At 33.3% G+C, this 17062-nt stretch overlaps 1 protein-coding gene and 1 pseudogene across 1 annotated transcript; both read left to right on the forward strand.

Moving 5' to 3' along the window:
• The first annotated feature begins 289 nt into the window (after nucleotides 1-289).
• LOC100517216 (olfactory receptor 14C36-like) lies at nucleotides 290-1201 on the forward strand. Its single transcript, XM_003124372.3, has one exon. The coding sequence runs from the start codon at nucleotides 290-292 to the stop codon at nucleotides 1199-1201; it is 912 nt and encodes a 303-aa protein (XP_003124420.3).
• Nucleotides 1202-11664: 10463 nt separating this feature from the next.
• LOC100518479 (olfactory receptor 2M3-like) lies at nucleotides 11665-12607 on the forward strand (annotated as a pseudogene).
• Nucleotides 12608-17062: the final 4455 nt, after the last annotated feature.

Genomic DNA, 17062 nt, shown 5'->3' on the forward strand with positions numbered 1-17062 from the left:
GAAACTGATGTATAAGTGATGATGTTTAATAAAGTAATAAAACTAAATGTTATAATCAGAGTATGGGATTAAAAATCCCATCCTTAGCTCTTTGCTTTGTTAAAAACTCAGTAGTGATAATAAGCTGAATAGATCAAAAGGCTAATCACAAACTTTCTTTACACACAAACCACTTTCAAATAAAATATTTAAGATAATTTCCTTAATTTTTTTATGAATCATGCATTTTACATTTGATCTTTCTTTTTCTTTATTTACATTCCAGGTCAAACATCATCATTTCCAAAATATGAGCAATTCTACCATGATGACCGAATTTCTCCTCATAAGCGTTGCTGATACATGGAAGTTAAGGGTCCTGTACTCCATGTTGTTCCTTTTCATATACTTGGCTACCTTGTTAGGGAATCTTCTCATTGTCACTGTCACCACATTTGACCAGAAACTTAACACACCCATGTACTTCTTCCTCAGAAATCTGTCTGTCTTGGATATGTGTTATATTACTGTCACTGTACCCAATACCTGTGTCTGTTTTCTCACTGGTAACAGAACCATTTCTGTGGCTGCTTGTGCCACCCAGGTATTCTTGGTCATTTACTTTGCCTATGTGGAGATTCTGTTCCTCACCGTTATGGCTCAAGACCGCTATGTGGCCATCTGCCAGCCACTCCATTACACAATTACTATGAACAGAAAAGTCTGTATCCAAATGACACTTGTCTCCCTGCTCAGTGGGCTTGTGTATTCAGGTGTGCACACAGGTAAAACATTCCAGTTGACCTTCTGTCGGTCCAATGTGATCCATCAGTTCTTCTGTGATGTCTCCTCTCTGCTGAGGATCTCCTGCTCTGACACCTCCAGCAACTTCACTTTACTTCTTGTATCTGTCATTGTGGTTGGTGGGTTCTGCTTTATCTTCATCACTGTGTCATATATTAACATATTTAGAACTATGCTAAAATTTTCAATTAGGGAGCAAAGAAAAGCCTTTTCCACCTGTGTCCCTCACATCTTTGTGTTGACTGTCTTTCTCAGTTCCATCATCTCTGTATACCTAAGGCCATCAGTAACATCTGAAACAATTAAGGATATGATTCTTTCTGCATTTTATACTATGGTTCCTCCATTTTTAAATCCTATCATCTACAGTTTTAGAAACACACAGATAAAGGAAGCTGTAAGGAGAGTAATATTTTAAACATTTTATTCTGGAAAACAATAAAAATCTGCTTCAGTTGTATCTTAATGTCACTGAATGAGATCCAAACTTCTATAAAATAACCTCTTGTCTGGTTTTTATGCATTAGACTGCTCACCCCAAAATCATTCTCTAGATACCTGTGTAATTAATATATAATCATTATGCACAAATCATCCTTTCAATTTGTTCTCTATAAAATTAGCAACACTATTTTAATGGATGAATACGACCCAAAATGTTTGATAGAATCAAATTTTAGATTATGTAGGTTTGTGATTCATCAACTGTTACTGTCAACAATAATGCCTTAGAGGAATCCTTAGCAAGTAAATATTGACACAATTTATCTGAATTCAGGTAGTGAAATTTGAAATAATTATATAAATAATATGCTACTTAACTATAGACACTTCTGTAAAAATTATAAGTAAATGATAGTCTAAGATATATGTGGAATGAAAATCAATATACAATATATTAGGAAAGTAAAGAGAAATTCCACAAAATATAAAAGAAATAAAGTGTGCTTTTAGTCTCCTTAATTATTGATAGTGGAATTTCCTTTTCTTTGCTGTTAATGGGGAGACTTCAACTCCCTTGGCTTAGTCTTTTTTGCAATTACTTTAGCAACTTCATTCTGAATGATCCATTTTCAGTGACAAAACTTGCTGCTGGGCTAAAGGTAAATGAAATGCCTTCTTTTTATCTTTTATATGTTATTTGATTTTTTTTTCCTGTGCTGTATAAAGTGTGGCAGTTCTGTAATTATGACCCCTAAATTGCGGCCTAATTTTTAACATATGTCAGTTTCTAAATTCATTTTAGTTTATTTGGAAAACATAACAAAATTATATCTCTACTTGGAGCTCCATTTTTTGTAAATAATTCATCTTAATTAGGCACATTAATTTTTCCTACTTTTTTTTTCCCAAACTACCATATGCTTTTGCCTCATTGTTTCATAATGACTTTTGTACATGCTCAGGATTAAATTGTCTAAGGAATTTTGTATAACAGACAATAGCAAAAAACTTGTTTTATAAATTCATTAAGTTATAGAAGTAATGAAGATTTCAGAAAAATTATATTTTGACACCTTGGTGACAAAAAAATAAATGAGTATATTACTTAAGATACATCTTTAAAATAGCCAAAATATAATGTCATTTCATTATGTTTTTGTCTCTATTGATTTAATTACCCTAATTCATGCAAGTGGAGTCATAGAGTATTTGTCTTTTTGTGAATGGCTTATTTCACTTAGCATAATGTCCTCAAGTTCCATCCATCCTAGAGCATATCTTAGAATAGTCTTCCTATTTACACCTAATAATACGTCTCTTATATAACCCACATTTTCTTTATCCATTCATCTTTGGATGGGCCCATGTGTTACATCTATCTTCTGGTTGTTTTCTTGTTTTAATTATCTGTGGTCCAAGAATGTGGCTTTATATAATTCATTCTTTGGTATACACTGAAATTTTCAATGAGGCTGATGATTTTATATTCTGAGAAAAATTCAAAACTTTTCATTAACCTTATTGTTCAATGTTGTAAATTTTATTCCTCTCTCCTATGAAGGCACACACACACACACACATACACACACATGCACGCATGCACGCACGCACACACACACACATATATATCTCACAAGGGTGCAAATAGTGGGATTTTTTTATTGTTTCATAGGAATATATAGATGTGTCTTTTTTATTTAGAAGGAAAGATCCAGATATCATTGTTATAGACAGGCTTACAAAGGGAGCCATGATTTGCAGTGACTGTGATGTGATTGTCATAAAATGCACAAGTCTACATTTACTCTTTCATATCAGGCAAGAAGTTTGACCATATTGATCCAGTACATTTAAATCTATGTCTATATCCAGAGTTTCTATTGCCATTTGCCTTTGTTCTCTTGCAGTTGTTAAAAACAGAGAGGGAGACTTTTGGTTAAATATATTTTCAACTGAGCATATTGAAGATATAATTTTGTAACCAGAACATTTTTCACTCTATTCTTTATTTTTTCAAATTGAAGCAAAATAAAGATAACATCAAATTTACCATTTTAACCCTTTTAAAGTGCACAGCTGTGTGCCGTGAAATACATTCACACTGTTGTGAAGCCATTACCAACATCATCTCCAGAACTCTTTTTATCTTATTAAAACTGAAATTCTAGACCTATCAAACAATGGGAAATTAATTTCTCAGTTTCAGCCCTCAGGGATACGGTTCCCAATATGTGGTTCTAACACTGTACTGCCCAGGGGGTATCTCTGATATCCACATTCATTACTGTGTCCCCTGTTAGCAAGTCAGATCCCAATCTGCTCTCATCTCCTCCCTTCCAACTGATCCTGTGTGGATGTTTCTTTATACCCTTGGTTGTAGAAGAAACTTTCTGTTATTCTCCACTTTATATTCAGCAAAAGTAGCTTCACATTTAGATGTAATTTTTGATGTGTTCTTGGGGAGAGATGTGTTCAACATCCTTTTATCCCACCATCCTTAGATCTCCCTTTTCTAGGTTTGCTTTATGAGAATTTTTAATTGTTGCACTTCTATATATGACAACTCCTCTTTTTTACTACCCCCTTCCAGGAAATAAGAAGCAAGAATATCAGTTTCTTGACTATCTGTGAGATTTGTCCATGTGCTCGACATGTACACAAATGAAAAAAAGTACCAGATAATTTTAGAAACTACCAGGGTATATATTTTAGAAATTTGAAATACCATATAAACCTAGCCTAGATGATAGTGCTTCCTCTTTCAAAAGCTTATGGTGTGGAACAGTATTACCAGAAGCACCACCTCCAAATGTGTTAGCTACTTCTGAAGGATCCTAGCATCGTCATATTCAAATGCATCTAAGTTTACACTAAAAGAGACTGCTAGTCAGGGATGCAAAGGGCATTTGCCTTATATGCTATGGTACTTTTTGCAATATTTTGTTCGTAGCTTCACAAAATATTCTGTCTTTATGACTGTGATAGTCGTGTAAAATTTATACACAACACCATTATTATCCTTCATTCCTTTTAGAAATACTGCTAGGTTTGTTTAATTTTTTCATATATTCCCTCACATTTTTCCCTCAAAACTGCTTGGTTAATAAAATTAGTCTAGAAAATATCAGGATTATAAGTATTATTACCAATCGTGTGCAAATCAAATTTGGGGAAAATCCATAAGTTAAAACCTAACAAATTGCAAATTAGGAGTTCACGTTGGGGCTCAGTGGGTTAAGAACATGACATAGTGTCTGTGAAGATGTAGGTTTGACCCTGCTTTTGCTATTGCTAATTGGGGTAAGAATCTGGTGTAGCTGTAAGCAGTGACATAAGTCACTCAAGTACAGGAAATTACATAGTCCATAGGTGAGGACACAAAATGAAAAAAAAAATTAAAAATGCATCTGGTTACTGTTGTTAGCAAAGTAACATGATAAATAAATAGCATTTCTGTAGTCTAGAAAAATGTCAAACTCCAGCTTTATATATATTTTTGAATACAACTAAGGCTTTATTAAATAACAGATGAGTAACTGCATGAAGGATTTGTTCTGAATAAATAATCAAAAGAGTAAACATAAAAGTAATGTGTGAGATCAAAAACATATTAAACACTAACCATCTATACCTATTAATGATCATCAGTCTTGTTTTTAATTTTATATATTTTAGCCTACTTTGAGATGTTTTATCACAATGAAACTTGTAGCATCAGGAGATGGGAATTAATACAATCCTGTAGCAAAAACTTACACACCTTATTACCTAGCTAATGTTAGAAAATGCAAAACCCTTGAAGCTGACTCCTCTGAAGGAAAAGAAAGGGAATACCAGAAGAAAACTAAATGTTAAAAGACCTTCATTTACATAATGTCATATATCTTGCACAATTTTTACTGAGTCTTTTAGATGAAAGAAATATTTTGAGAGATTACTAAAATATTTATATTTCATAAATTACACTGATTTTTACTCTTACACAAAGTCTTAGCTATTATTTTTATAAACATTTACATTATTTTAATATTTTATAAATAAAACTCATTGAAAGCGATATTTGATGAGCCAGTATTGGTTCCTGGATATTTACAAGAAGAAAGGCACCAATTAACAGCAAGAACAAAAAATATTTCTGACCAGTTTATAAGCACTAACCTATCCTCACTATTGTCATTCAAATCCAATACCAATCATTGAAGAAACTAATGATTTGTGTTATACCACAACACCTCTATGATATTTTCTCATGGTAGAGATTTGGTATCTCTATGATTCATCTGTATCAGATGACAACATGTATAGTAGAAAATTCATTGAGATAAGGTCATTTTTAAAAATGACTTACCTAAGAGGACTCACTTGTAAAATATTCCAAGGTTAAAGAACTCCATCTTTAAACTCTCTATCTGTTTATAATTGTATAATTCCTACAATTGGCTAATAATTAAAATAATTATTAATTTAAAAACCATTTCCAGTCTCTTCAGTGTTGTGCTTTTAATCAGTTATGAGGACTTTATGGACTCTACCTGTGTATAAATATTTTTAGTTACTAATTGTATAAAAAATATAGCTTAATAACCAACAATGTAATAAAAAATACAAATATATTTAGAAATAATTGCAAGAAAATAACAGTGGAATTTACTGGCGATTATAGCCCCCCCACAAAAAAAGTGACAAGTCCAGTGAAAGTAATGGTTATCTAATGAAAGCACAGTGTGAGATAAGTATCCTGATGCAGAATTTGTAAAAATTAAAATATTGTACCTTATAACAACACTCTGAGAGGAGAAATGAAACAATCTCAGAGAAGTTAATTAACAGATTGGTGGTACAGCAATATTCAAAACTCAGGTTCGTCTTATCTGAAGGTCCATAATATTTGCCTTTTATATAGAATAGACGTAGAGGCCACACATCTTCCATAAATTTAATATATTCAGAACTTGCTGTCTACAGAACTGAAAAAGAAGAATGAAGAAAGATGCATGTATGCTGGAACTTGAATAATGTGATTTAGAAAGGTAAAGGATTGTGGAAGAGGGAAGACATTGCAAATAAAAGAAACCTTCAGAAAAGAGACTCAAGCTCAGATACATGTCTTGGGATCTTGAAGTAAAAATGCACAGAGATTGTATTGGGAGATCGAGAACAGATGGCTTGACACAGAGATTTAAATTACTTTCCGTAATATCTCAAAAACAGGGTCAAAAAGTTGAAATCTTGTTCTGGTAAAAAAATTAGCCATTGTATGAATTTGGGAAGGGGAGTACACAATCAACTATTGCTATGGGAAGAACACCCAAAGTAGCATGTTGGCTGAATATTTATTTAATACATAATGTCAGGAGGTGCAAATGCAAGTAATTTTTTTTCAGAAGCGCTAAGAAGCTTTTTAAAAATGCATCAGCAATCATTTTTCTGAGAAGTGGTTTGAAGTTTCTATCAGGAGGCAAGGACATTTTTTTGAATGCCATTTTATCTACAGTGAAGTGCCTATTCTCTCTGTCTGGGTTTGCAAGTGGGAGCTTCTAGGGCAGACACTTGGGCTCAGTGATCCTAAGCTGCATTTAATCAACACCCTCATGCCTCATTTTTCTCTCTCTTATTCCTTATTCTTCTCAATTTCTCTCCAACTTCAGGACTGTTGCCCTCATCATTCATCGCTTTTCAATATTTTGTTGTTGTGTATTGTATTTTCTCAGCCAACATCACTTTCCTCCTCTCTTCTTCTCACTCCAATTCCCTTAATTTCCCTTCCAAACATTAAGTACAAGGATAAAATAAATAAATACATACATACATTAGCTGTTTAGCCTCAATCGTGCTGTATGTTTTTAAAGGTATTGGTAGTAAAAAATGGCTCTTTAGTCCATACCAATGAAGATTTAATGGAAAGTCATGATATTAATAAGCTTGTGGAAATTTTTATACAATATATGTATATGTATATATGGTGAAAAAAGGTACATTATGTTTTTTAAGTCAAAACCTTTAAAATCTATATGAAGATATCATCCTCTCTCTCTCTGTCTCTCTCTCTCTCTCTCTCTCTCTATATATATATATATACAATATGCATATATATGGTGAAAAAAGGTACATTGCTTTTTCAGTGAATACCTTTAAAATCTATATGAATATATTATCCTTTCTCTGTCTCTGTCTCTGTCTCTGTCTCTGTCTCTCTCTCTCTCTCTCTCTCTATATATATATATATACACATACATACATATGTTTGGAAATAAGTGCCATGACAACCACAAAATGTTTTTAACTCTAGTTTCCTGTAGTAGGGCAGTAAAGAGAGTTTGTGGCACTGATTTTGACAAAAAGACAGGTTATACAATATACATAATAAAATAATTTTCCTATATCCTTCTATGAATGTTCTAGTAAAGTTTAGATTGAAACAATATTTTGTTGCTCTATTGAGAAATGATTCAAAACTACATATCTCATTGCTCAAAATCCTGAGAGTAGTAGAGACTAAGAAGTCTTGATTCATTTTATTGTCCCACACTACTTTTCTTTATGGGGGTTCTAATGTTGACTAAGTGAAGATAGGATTTTACTTGTTTGTACAGACCATGAAGAGTCAGAATATTAAAATAAATGGGAGAATTCCCTTTGTGGCTTAATGGGTTAACATCTCTGCATATTGTCTGTGAGGCTGCTGGTTCCATCCCTGGCCTCACTTAGTGGCTGTGGCATAGGCCACAGATGCATTTGGGATCATGCATTGCTGTGGCTGTGGAATAAGCTTGTAGCTGCAACTCCAATTGGACCTCTAGGCTGGGAAATTCCATATGCCACCGTTGTGCTGTGAAAGAAAAAAAAAATAATTAAAATAACATGTAACAGAGTTTGTAATGCACACAGGGTTACGAAATGGTGCTGTGAGCAAAAACTCAGATGGAAAATGAGAGTCAGGTCTTGTCATTTGTTAATAACAGGGACAAGGGCAATAGAGTGCTCAATGGTTACAGCAATCCCTTAAGCAATCTCTCCTTTATCAACTACTACAAAGAAATTTGATTTAAAAGTCAGGACTATAAGATGGCAGCAGCTTTTCAGTTTCTTAGGTGATTCCAGCCATATGAATGGGACTGAGGCTTAATAGCACCATACATCCCTGATTAGACAAAAAGGTAAACAAGAAGTCAAATACAGGTAAAGAAGTATCTGATCCATTGAGTCCCTTTGGCTTATGTATTGCTTTCATGGCACTCTTAATCTCTTCATTTGAAGATAATTTAATTCTACAAATAAAATTTGAAAGAGTAATCAATCTAATACATTTTATTTGTAACTCAAGAATGAAGTATGACTTTTTTTTTTGTCTTTTTAGGGCTACACTTGCAGCATATGGAGGTTCCCAGGCTAGGGGTCAAATCAGAGCTACAGCTGCCGGCCTATGCCAGAGCCATAGCAATGCCAGATCCGTGCCACAGCTCAAGGCAACGCCAGATCCTTAACCCACAAGTGAGACCAGGGATGGAACCTGCAATCTCATGGTTCCTAGTCAGATTCATTTCCACTGCACCATGCTGGGACCTCCAAGAATGAAGTATGGTTGCTTGGAAACTTACTTTGTAGAAAAGAAAAAAAAATGGAAAAAATAAAAATCAGGAGGTGATCTGATGTATCGTAATTCCCTAAATATTTTTACATAGCATTTACATTTCAAAACAGAGTTTTGAAAAAAAAATTTAGTAAAAACATTTAGCAAAAACATGAGAGAAATAAAATAGTAAATACATGGTTTTTATATTGGCAGTAATTACACTGACTCAAGTGGGATACATTGACTTCCTTCTGGGCAATATACTTCAATCCATAAGCTTACTCATTAAATTTCTTCTTTTATGAAATTTATATCCTAATGAGGGAGACAAACAAAAACTAAATGAATTAATATAATTATAAAAAGAAGGGGAAAAAGAAAAACTTAAATAAGACAAGGTAATCAACATATTTAGACAGAGAACATAAATCTTTATTAAGTAGAAAGCATTTGAGTAAGAGCCTAAAAGCAGTGAGGGACTTGGTGCAAGGAATAGAGGATGGTCAGAGGGAACATCCAGTATAAACACAAGAATTAGAAATCTGTTACAGAGACAAAAAAATCAATGTGGCTAGGAATGAGCTGAGTCAATGAGTTAGCTACAGAGGATGAGGATAGGGGTGTGATTGGTTCTAGTTTTATAAACACAAAAGAGAACACACTGTATGATTTATGTCAGCTCAAAAATAGGTAAAACAAAATCCTAGAAGATAGATATTAAACTGTAGGTTGTGTCTGGAGGGTAACTGATTGTGCTCTTCTGCGAGGAAATCCTTTGGAAACAGTCACCACATGACCTGCATTGTCATAACATAGGTTTAGACATGTATAAAATCTTATCCATGGTACATTTAAAATAGATTCTTTCCACATGTAAATGTTTCACTTCCATAAGAAGTATATAAAATATCAAGAGCATAATATTGCCATGTAATACATAACCATCCCTAATGAAATCAAAATGTGTATTTACTGTTTATAGATTGAAAGAAAATATGTATGTAGCAATACATATTCCATAGATATTTACTCCATTATATTCTATAAAATATTTTCTATAAATTATTCACATGTAAGGCATATGTTATGGAGTTCCCTGGTGGCCTATACATTAAGGATTTGATGTTGTCGCTGCTGTGGCTCAAGTTCAACCCTGGACCCAGTAATTTCCATATGCCATGGTTGCAGCCAAAAATAATAAATGAATAAAAATAAATAAATAAATAAAACTTATGGCAGGCCAAATTTTCAAAAATATTTAGTAGCATGGAATCTCAATCATATATATATATATATATATGTACACTCACACACACACACATATATATACATATACCATATCCATATATACACACATACACACACACATCCTATTCGATAGTTGAGTAGACATTTATTGGTTGAAACAGTTTGAATGCAATAAAAAAATTCAGTGCTCTTAATGTAAAATATGTTCCACACTTATGTGTGTGATTTACATGTTTATTAATATTTGGTTGATTTTAAATCTAATAGTGTAGGAAAATTTCAAGTGGTTTTAGGCTAATATGATTACATTTGCAATGCATTAGTACAAAACTGGTAAAGTCATGCATAATAATATTTTTATATGCATAATTTTTAGTAATTTTGGCAGTACCATATTGATTATTTATTCTAAATCCAAGACTAAAATACTAGATACTCCTCTGAGTTATTCCCAGAGGAGAGAAAGCTTATACAAAACAAAGGAAAGCAATGCCTTCAAGACTTAAGAGAGAAGAAAGAAAGGAAGGTAGAAAGAAAGAAAGAAAAAAAGAAAGAAAGAAAAATTGACCTGAAAATAGAAAATTAAATAAATGCTACAATGTAGCCAAAAAAAAATCCCCTGAAAGAATTTTGCTGGTGAAATAGAAGAGCTGAATTGATATAGACTAGGATAGTCTAAGCTAAAATAAGAGCCTACTTTATTTCCTCATATTGTATTTACTTATTTAAAAATACTTATAGTATACAAACTATATCCATGGTAATGTTCATACATTACAGTGTGATCTTATTGTCTCAATATAGATAATAAAATATATTACAAAATTACAGAGTGGAAAATAATTCTTGGAGAAATTAATTGTCTAAATTTTCTCAGCTACAAAAATCAGTTCCAGGTGTTTGAACTATTGTTTTGCATGATCATCTAGTCTGTTTTTCCAGGAAGAAAACAAACAAACCAAAAAACCTATACTGGACTATCTCATGGATACATCTTATTTTAAAAAAGGACTCAGGTCTGTGTATGTTGATAAGCAACTACTTCCACTATAATTCACCTTATTAGCAAGAGACTTACTTTAATGGAATTCTTCATGATCAATGTCTTCTCTTTAGCTGACAATTGACTAATCCAATCCAATTTAATTTCTACCAGTACTTGCCTCCTGCCACTCTTTGATAGAAATAATATTATTAGTATCATAGTGTGATCTGCTAAGTTCCACAGGGGGAAAAAATAATAGAAAATCTCATTCACTTCTCAGCAATTCATGAGTCCTCCTAGGACTTAATGTATTTCTGAGGGAATATTTATACCACATATGTCATCTGACTGATTGCCAAAATTGTATTTACGCATCTTGAGCAACTTCCTATGTTACAATGATGAAACTAATTAGGAATTTTTCTATAAGTTTAAACAAATCACTCAGGCTAAAAATAAGCTTTAATAATAATAAGCTCTACAAATAAAAAGTGATGCCCAGAGAAATAATTTTACCATATGTAGACATTGTATTAGATGTGGTGATTTAGGATTGAAATCATTGCTATTTCCATAATGTAATTGCAATCATTTCTCACATATTGTATTCTCCACAGTAAACATATTTAGCATGGCATGGGAGAATCAGAGTTTCAACTCTGAATTCATCCTTCTGGGAATATTTGATCACAGCTCCACACACATCTTCCTCTTCTGTCTGGTCTTGAGCATCTTCACAGTGGCCTTCATGGGAAACACTATTATGGTTCACTATTGTGGACACCCAGCTCCACATCCCCATGTACTTGTTCCTCAGCCAACTCTCCCTCATGGACCTCATGCTTATCTGCACCACTGCACCCAAGATAGCCTTCAACTACTTGTCTGGAAGGAAGTCCATTTCTTTGGCTGGCTGTGGAACCCAGATATTCTTTTATGTGTCCCTGCTTGAAGCTGAATATTTCCTATTGGCTGCAATGGCCTATGACTTGTACGTTGCCATTTGCCACCCATTACGTTACTCAGTTCTCATGGGCCATAATATCTGTTGTCTCATGGCTGTTCCCTCCTGGATCATTAGCCTTCTTGATGGTGTAATTGTTATTGCTGTTGCATTGTCTTTCCCATATCGTGGTGCTCAGGAAATAGCCCATTTTTTCTGTGATGTCCCTGCCCTTCTCACTCTTTCATGCACTGACACATTGCTCTTTGAAAGGTTAATGTTTATTTACTGTGTAATTTTGCTTCTTCGTCCTGTAGCAGTCATCATTGCATCCTATGCTTGTGTTATTGTGGCTATCGTTCACATGGGATCTGGAGAGGGTCACAGCAAACCTTTTGCCACCTGTTCCTCCCACCTCATGGTTGTGGGGATGTACTGTGGAGTTGCCATGTTCATATGTATGCGACCTGTTTCTGATCATTCCTGCATCCAAGACAAAATGGTGTCAGCATTCTACACTATCCTTACTCCCATGCTGAATCCCATCATCTACAGTCTCCACGACAAGGAAGTGGTTACCACACTCATGAAGGTATTAAGGAAGGGAAAATCTGGAGAGCAAATTGCCTAATTATTTTTTTCTCTACATTTTTGCTTTAAGCTTAAATTTATATATTTAACAAATTGAATTCAGAATCCAAAACATAACCATTTTTATAGCAAAAGACTTTGGGAGTTTGCATTGTGGCTCAGCAGTACTGAATCCCACTAGTAATCATATGGATGCAAATTTGATCCCTGGCCTCACTCAGTGTGTAAGGATCTAGCAGTGCTGTGAGCTGTGATGTAGGTTGCAGAGGTGGCTTGGATCTGGTTTGCTGAGGCTATAGTGTAGACAGGTGCCTTTAGCTCTGATTCATCCCCTAGTCTATGAATTTCAATATGCTGCACATATGGCCTTAAAATTAAAAAAAACTTTTATAAGCAAGCATATCTTCAGGCAGTATATTTCTTTTGTTATTTGACATTCAATATATGACTATAAGTAAATATGTGCTGCAAGAATATGTGCACAATTGTATATTTTATTTCATACAATACCACTTCAGACATTAGAGGCATTTACCCAATATTGCATAATGCCATAATCAAACAGAGCACTGATAAATGTTCTGTGTTTTTGAACATGTAGTAGTTTTACCTTTTGCCAAACAAAACATTCTCCTGATCCCAATTTCATACCTTGGAGTGATCATTTTGTTAATTTGAATAACCAAGTTAATTATATACAAGGTTATGAATTTGTTTATAAGATTATTATGAAATTAATACACTTTATCTGAAAAGGGCAGAAAGAAATTAGTTTTATGGTTAAGTTTATTGAGTCTATTACGTAATGGAAACTTCCCCTCTTCTGGATATTGTAGAACGGGGGACCTACCATTTATTTTCTCTATATATAGATATTAGCCTTATGCATGGGAAACCAAAATAAGAACATGAATCCACAATGCTTGGATTTTTATCCTCAGATATCTCAGTCCTTGTATGGATTTGCACTGTAATTATATTAAAAATTTTCAATTTTATAAATAGAAAATTCTAGGTTTTCCAGCATGATATTTTGTAAAAATTCCATGTGTGACATTGTGCTAGGTTTGTCATAATGATATTGATATGAAGTATAGCACAACTCTGGAGATTCCTGTGTATTTATGAGAAAAAATCACTATGCCTTAATATGAATACTAACTATGCATTTAAAATTTCAACATAACATACCCACTTATTAGGTTTTTTTGTTGCATAACAAAGACAAATTTAGGAAATTCAAATAACAATTATTTATTTTGTCACAATATATATGGGTAGAAGTTATGGCATAGATTAGCTGGGTGTTCTGCTTAGGGTATCACAAGGTAGAAATCCACATCTTTCTGGAGCCTGCAATTTCATCTGAGGATCGGGACCATTTTATGAGCTCATAAAGTTTTTGAAATAATTAATTTCTTTGCACCTGAATAACTCACATCAGCCTGCTTATTCAAGGCTGTGAGTCTCTCTGACCAAGTCATTTTTTTTTTTTAAAAAAAAAGGAAAGCAAGTCCTTTTTAAAAAAAAAAAAAAAACGTAGAATTTTTTTGCTTTCTTAGGCCTGTACCCATGGCATATGGAGGCTCCCAGACTAGGGGTCCAATAAGAGCTGTAGCTGCTGGCCTTTGCCAGAGCCAAAGCAACGCAATATCAGAGCCACATCTGCAACCTACATCACAGCTCACAGCAATGCCTTATCCTTAAAACACTGAGGGAGGCCAGGGATGAAACCTGCAACCTCATGGCAGAAGTCCTCTTTTAAAGGTCTCTGACAAATTAAGTCAAATCTACTCAGGATAATCTCCCTTAGATTGCTTAAAGACAAGTGCGTTTATGTTTTAATGACTTCTGCATGGTCACTTTACTTTTGCTTCATGGGATAACTTCATTATAGGAGCAACTCTAGGGAATACAGATCATGGGGAAAATTTCAGATCCTGCCTACCACGCATACTTACCAACCCTTATCTATAAGAAATATTGAAATACAATTTCGATAACCTGTCACTGATGCGAGAAACATCTGTAACTTCCTAATAATTACTGAATTATTTCATCTTTTAGAAAATATTTTATATATGCTGAGGTTGAGGTGTTTGTGGTGAGGGTGAAAGTCCAAAATTAGGAAAGTACCAGGTTTGAACCTGATAAAGAATTCAAAATAATCATCTTAAAGAAAACCACTGACATGCAAGAAAACATAGAAATGACAACATAATAAAATTAGGAAAACAGTACATGGGTAAAGTTTTATGTCTTTGTTTTTGTTCAACAAAGACATGTAACTTAAGCACACAAGAAACATAGAAATTCTGGAGCTAAATTATACAACAACTGAGCTGAAACTTAATAGAGAACTTCTATAGCAGATATGATCAAGTAGAAGCAAGAATCACTGAGCTCAAAGAAATATGTTTCAAAATCATTCAGTCACAGGAACAGCAATAAAATAAGTGAAAGAGAATGAAGAAACCCTATGTGACTTAGACATATCATTGACTATTTTGAGAATCATAAAAGGAGCAAAGAAAGAGAAAAGATAAATGCTTATTTAAAGAGGTCATGAGAATCTGCCTCCTTAGCTCAGTACGCAGCATGTTAGTCTCATAAAGAGGTCATGAGAGAAGATGTCTGATATCATGAGAAACATGAATATCTAGATTCATGAAGTCCCGTGAAATCCAAATTAGCTCATCAGCAAGAGATGTTCCCATTGACACACTAGAGTCAATTTGTCTAAATTTAAAGGTAAAGAAACTACCTTGAATATTGCAACAGAAAAGCAATTTATCACATCAAAGTGTGCCTCCATAAGGCTATCAGTGGAGGTCTAGCAAGAAGAACCTGGCAAGCTAGGAGAGCATGAGATGATTTTCCAAAGTACTGAAAAAAGAAAGAGAAAGCCTCTGACAACCAAGAATACTAGCTGAAGCTCTATTTCAAAAAATGAAGTAGAAATATTTTCCCCAAAAAAAATAAAAGCTGAGAAAATTTAACACCATTGACCTGAACTGAAGGAAATGCCAAAGGAACTTATACAAAGTGGAAACAAAAGTTGACTAAATAGAAACCTGAACACATGAAATTATGAATCTTACTGGTAAGGACAGTATATAGTCAAATTTAGGACACTTTAATACTGTAATGATGGTTCATAAATTGCTTTTAGGACAGGTATGAAAGGTAAAACAATTTTTTTTAAAAAAGAACCATCTTGAATATGTTTAATAATGTTTAACTATTAGAAAATGTTTGAAATAGTGACATCAATAGCATAAAATATTAAGAGGGAAAAAATGAAAATATTGTATGCAATTAAGTTTCTTAATTTAAAATAGGCTCCTTTAGTACAAATGATTTATGTTACACTCATGGTAATCACTAAGAAAATACATATGTAAATGTATAATATTTATGATATAAATATATCATATATAATACATATTTATATGTGCATAAGAATATCAATATTTAATATATATATTCATATTTATTTTATGTAGATAAATATGACTAAGATTAAGAAATAAAAGCCCCCATTAAAAAATATAATAAAATCACAATGACAGCAAGAGAAGCAGAAAGGAACAAAGGGAAAACAAAATATTCAGGGAAAAATTTAAAAAGTAAGCATTTTCATATCAATAATTACTTTTAATATAATAGATAATATTATCTAACTAAATAATATTATCCAATTAAAAAACATGCAAAGACACTGAATGGATAAACAAACAAAAATAGAGTTCCTGCTGTGACACAGTGGGTTAAGAATCCAAATGCTGCAGCAGCTTGTGTCAATGTATACTTGCAGGTTTGATCCCTGGCTTGGTACTGTGGGTTAAAGGATTCAGCATTTCTGAAGTTGTGGCGTAGTGTGCACCTGTGGCAATGTTCCAATCCCTGACCCCAGAAAATTCATATCCCACAAGTGTGGCCATTAAAAAAAAAAAAGAAAAAAATAAGATTCAAATACATGTGGCCTAAAATAAGAGACTTATTTTAGTTTTAAGGGCACATGTTTGCTGAAAGTGAAGGATTAGAAAAAGAAACCCATGTAAATTATAAATGAAATAGAGAAGCAGTGCCAATACTTAATATCATAAAAAATCAACTCTAAGTTAAAAAGTGTCACAAGGGATAGAAACTAATTATATAATGATAGATATATCAATTCATAATGAGGATACAAGAATGGTAAATATATATGTACCAAATATCAGAATACGGGAAAACATAAATCAAATATGTCTAAAGGAAACATATAGAGAAAAATGATAACACAAAGAGAAGAAAACCCCACTCCCAACATAAGATAGATCATTTGGACAGAAAAATCAGCAAAGAAACAGCAGACATGAACAAAGCTATACATGAAATGGACCTAAAAGACATGTGCAAAACATTCCATCCAAGAGCAGATGGACAAATCTGCAAGCTACATCGTAGGTTAGGTCACAAAACAAGTCTTATGAAATATAAGAAAACTGAA

The sequence above is a fragment of the Sus scrofa genome, chromosome 2 (assembly GCF_054392235.1).
Source record: "Sus scrofa isolate SSC_HxYL_T2T_F1_AM1 chromosome 2, Sscrofa_HxYL_maternal_Yorkshire_Landrace_v2.0, whole genome shotgun sequence".
In the NCBI taxonomy this organism is placed as follows: Eukaryota; Metazoa; Chordata; class Mammalia; order Artiodactyla; family Suidae; genus Sus; species Sus scrofa.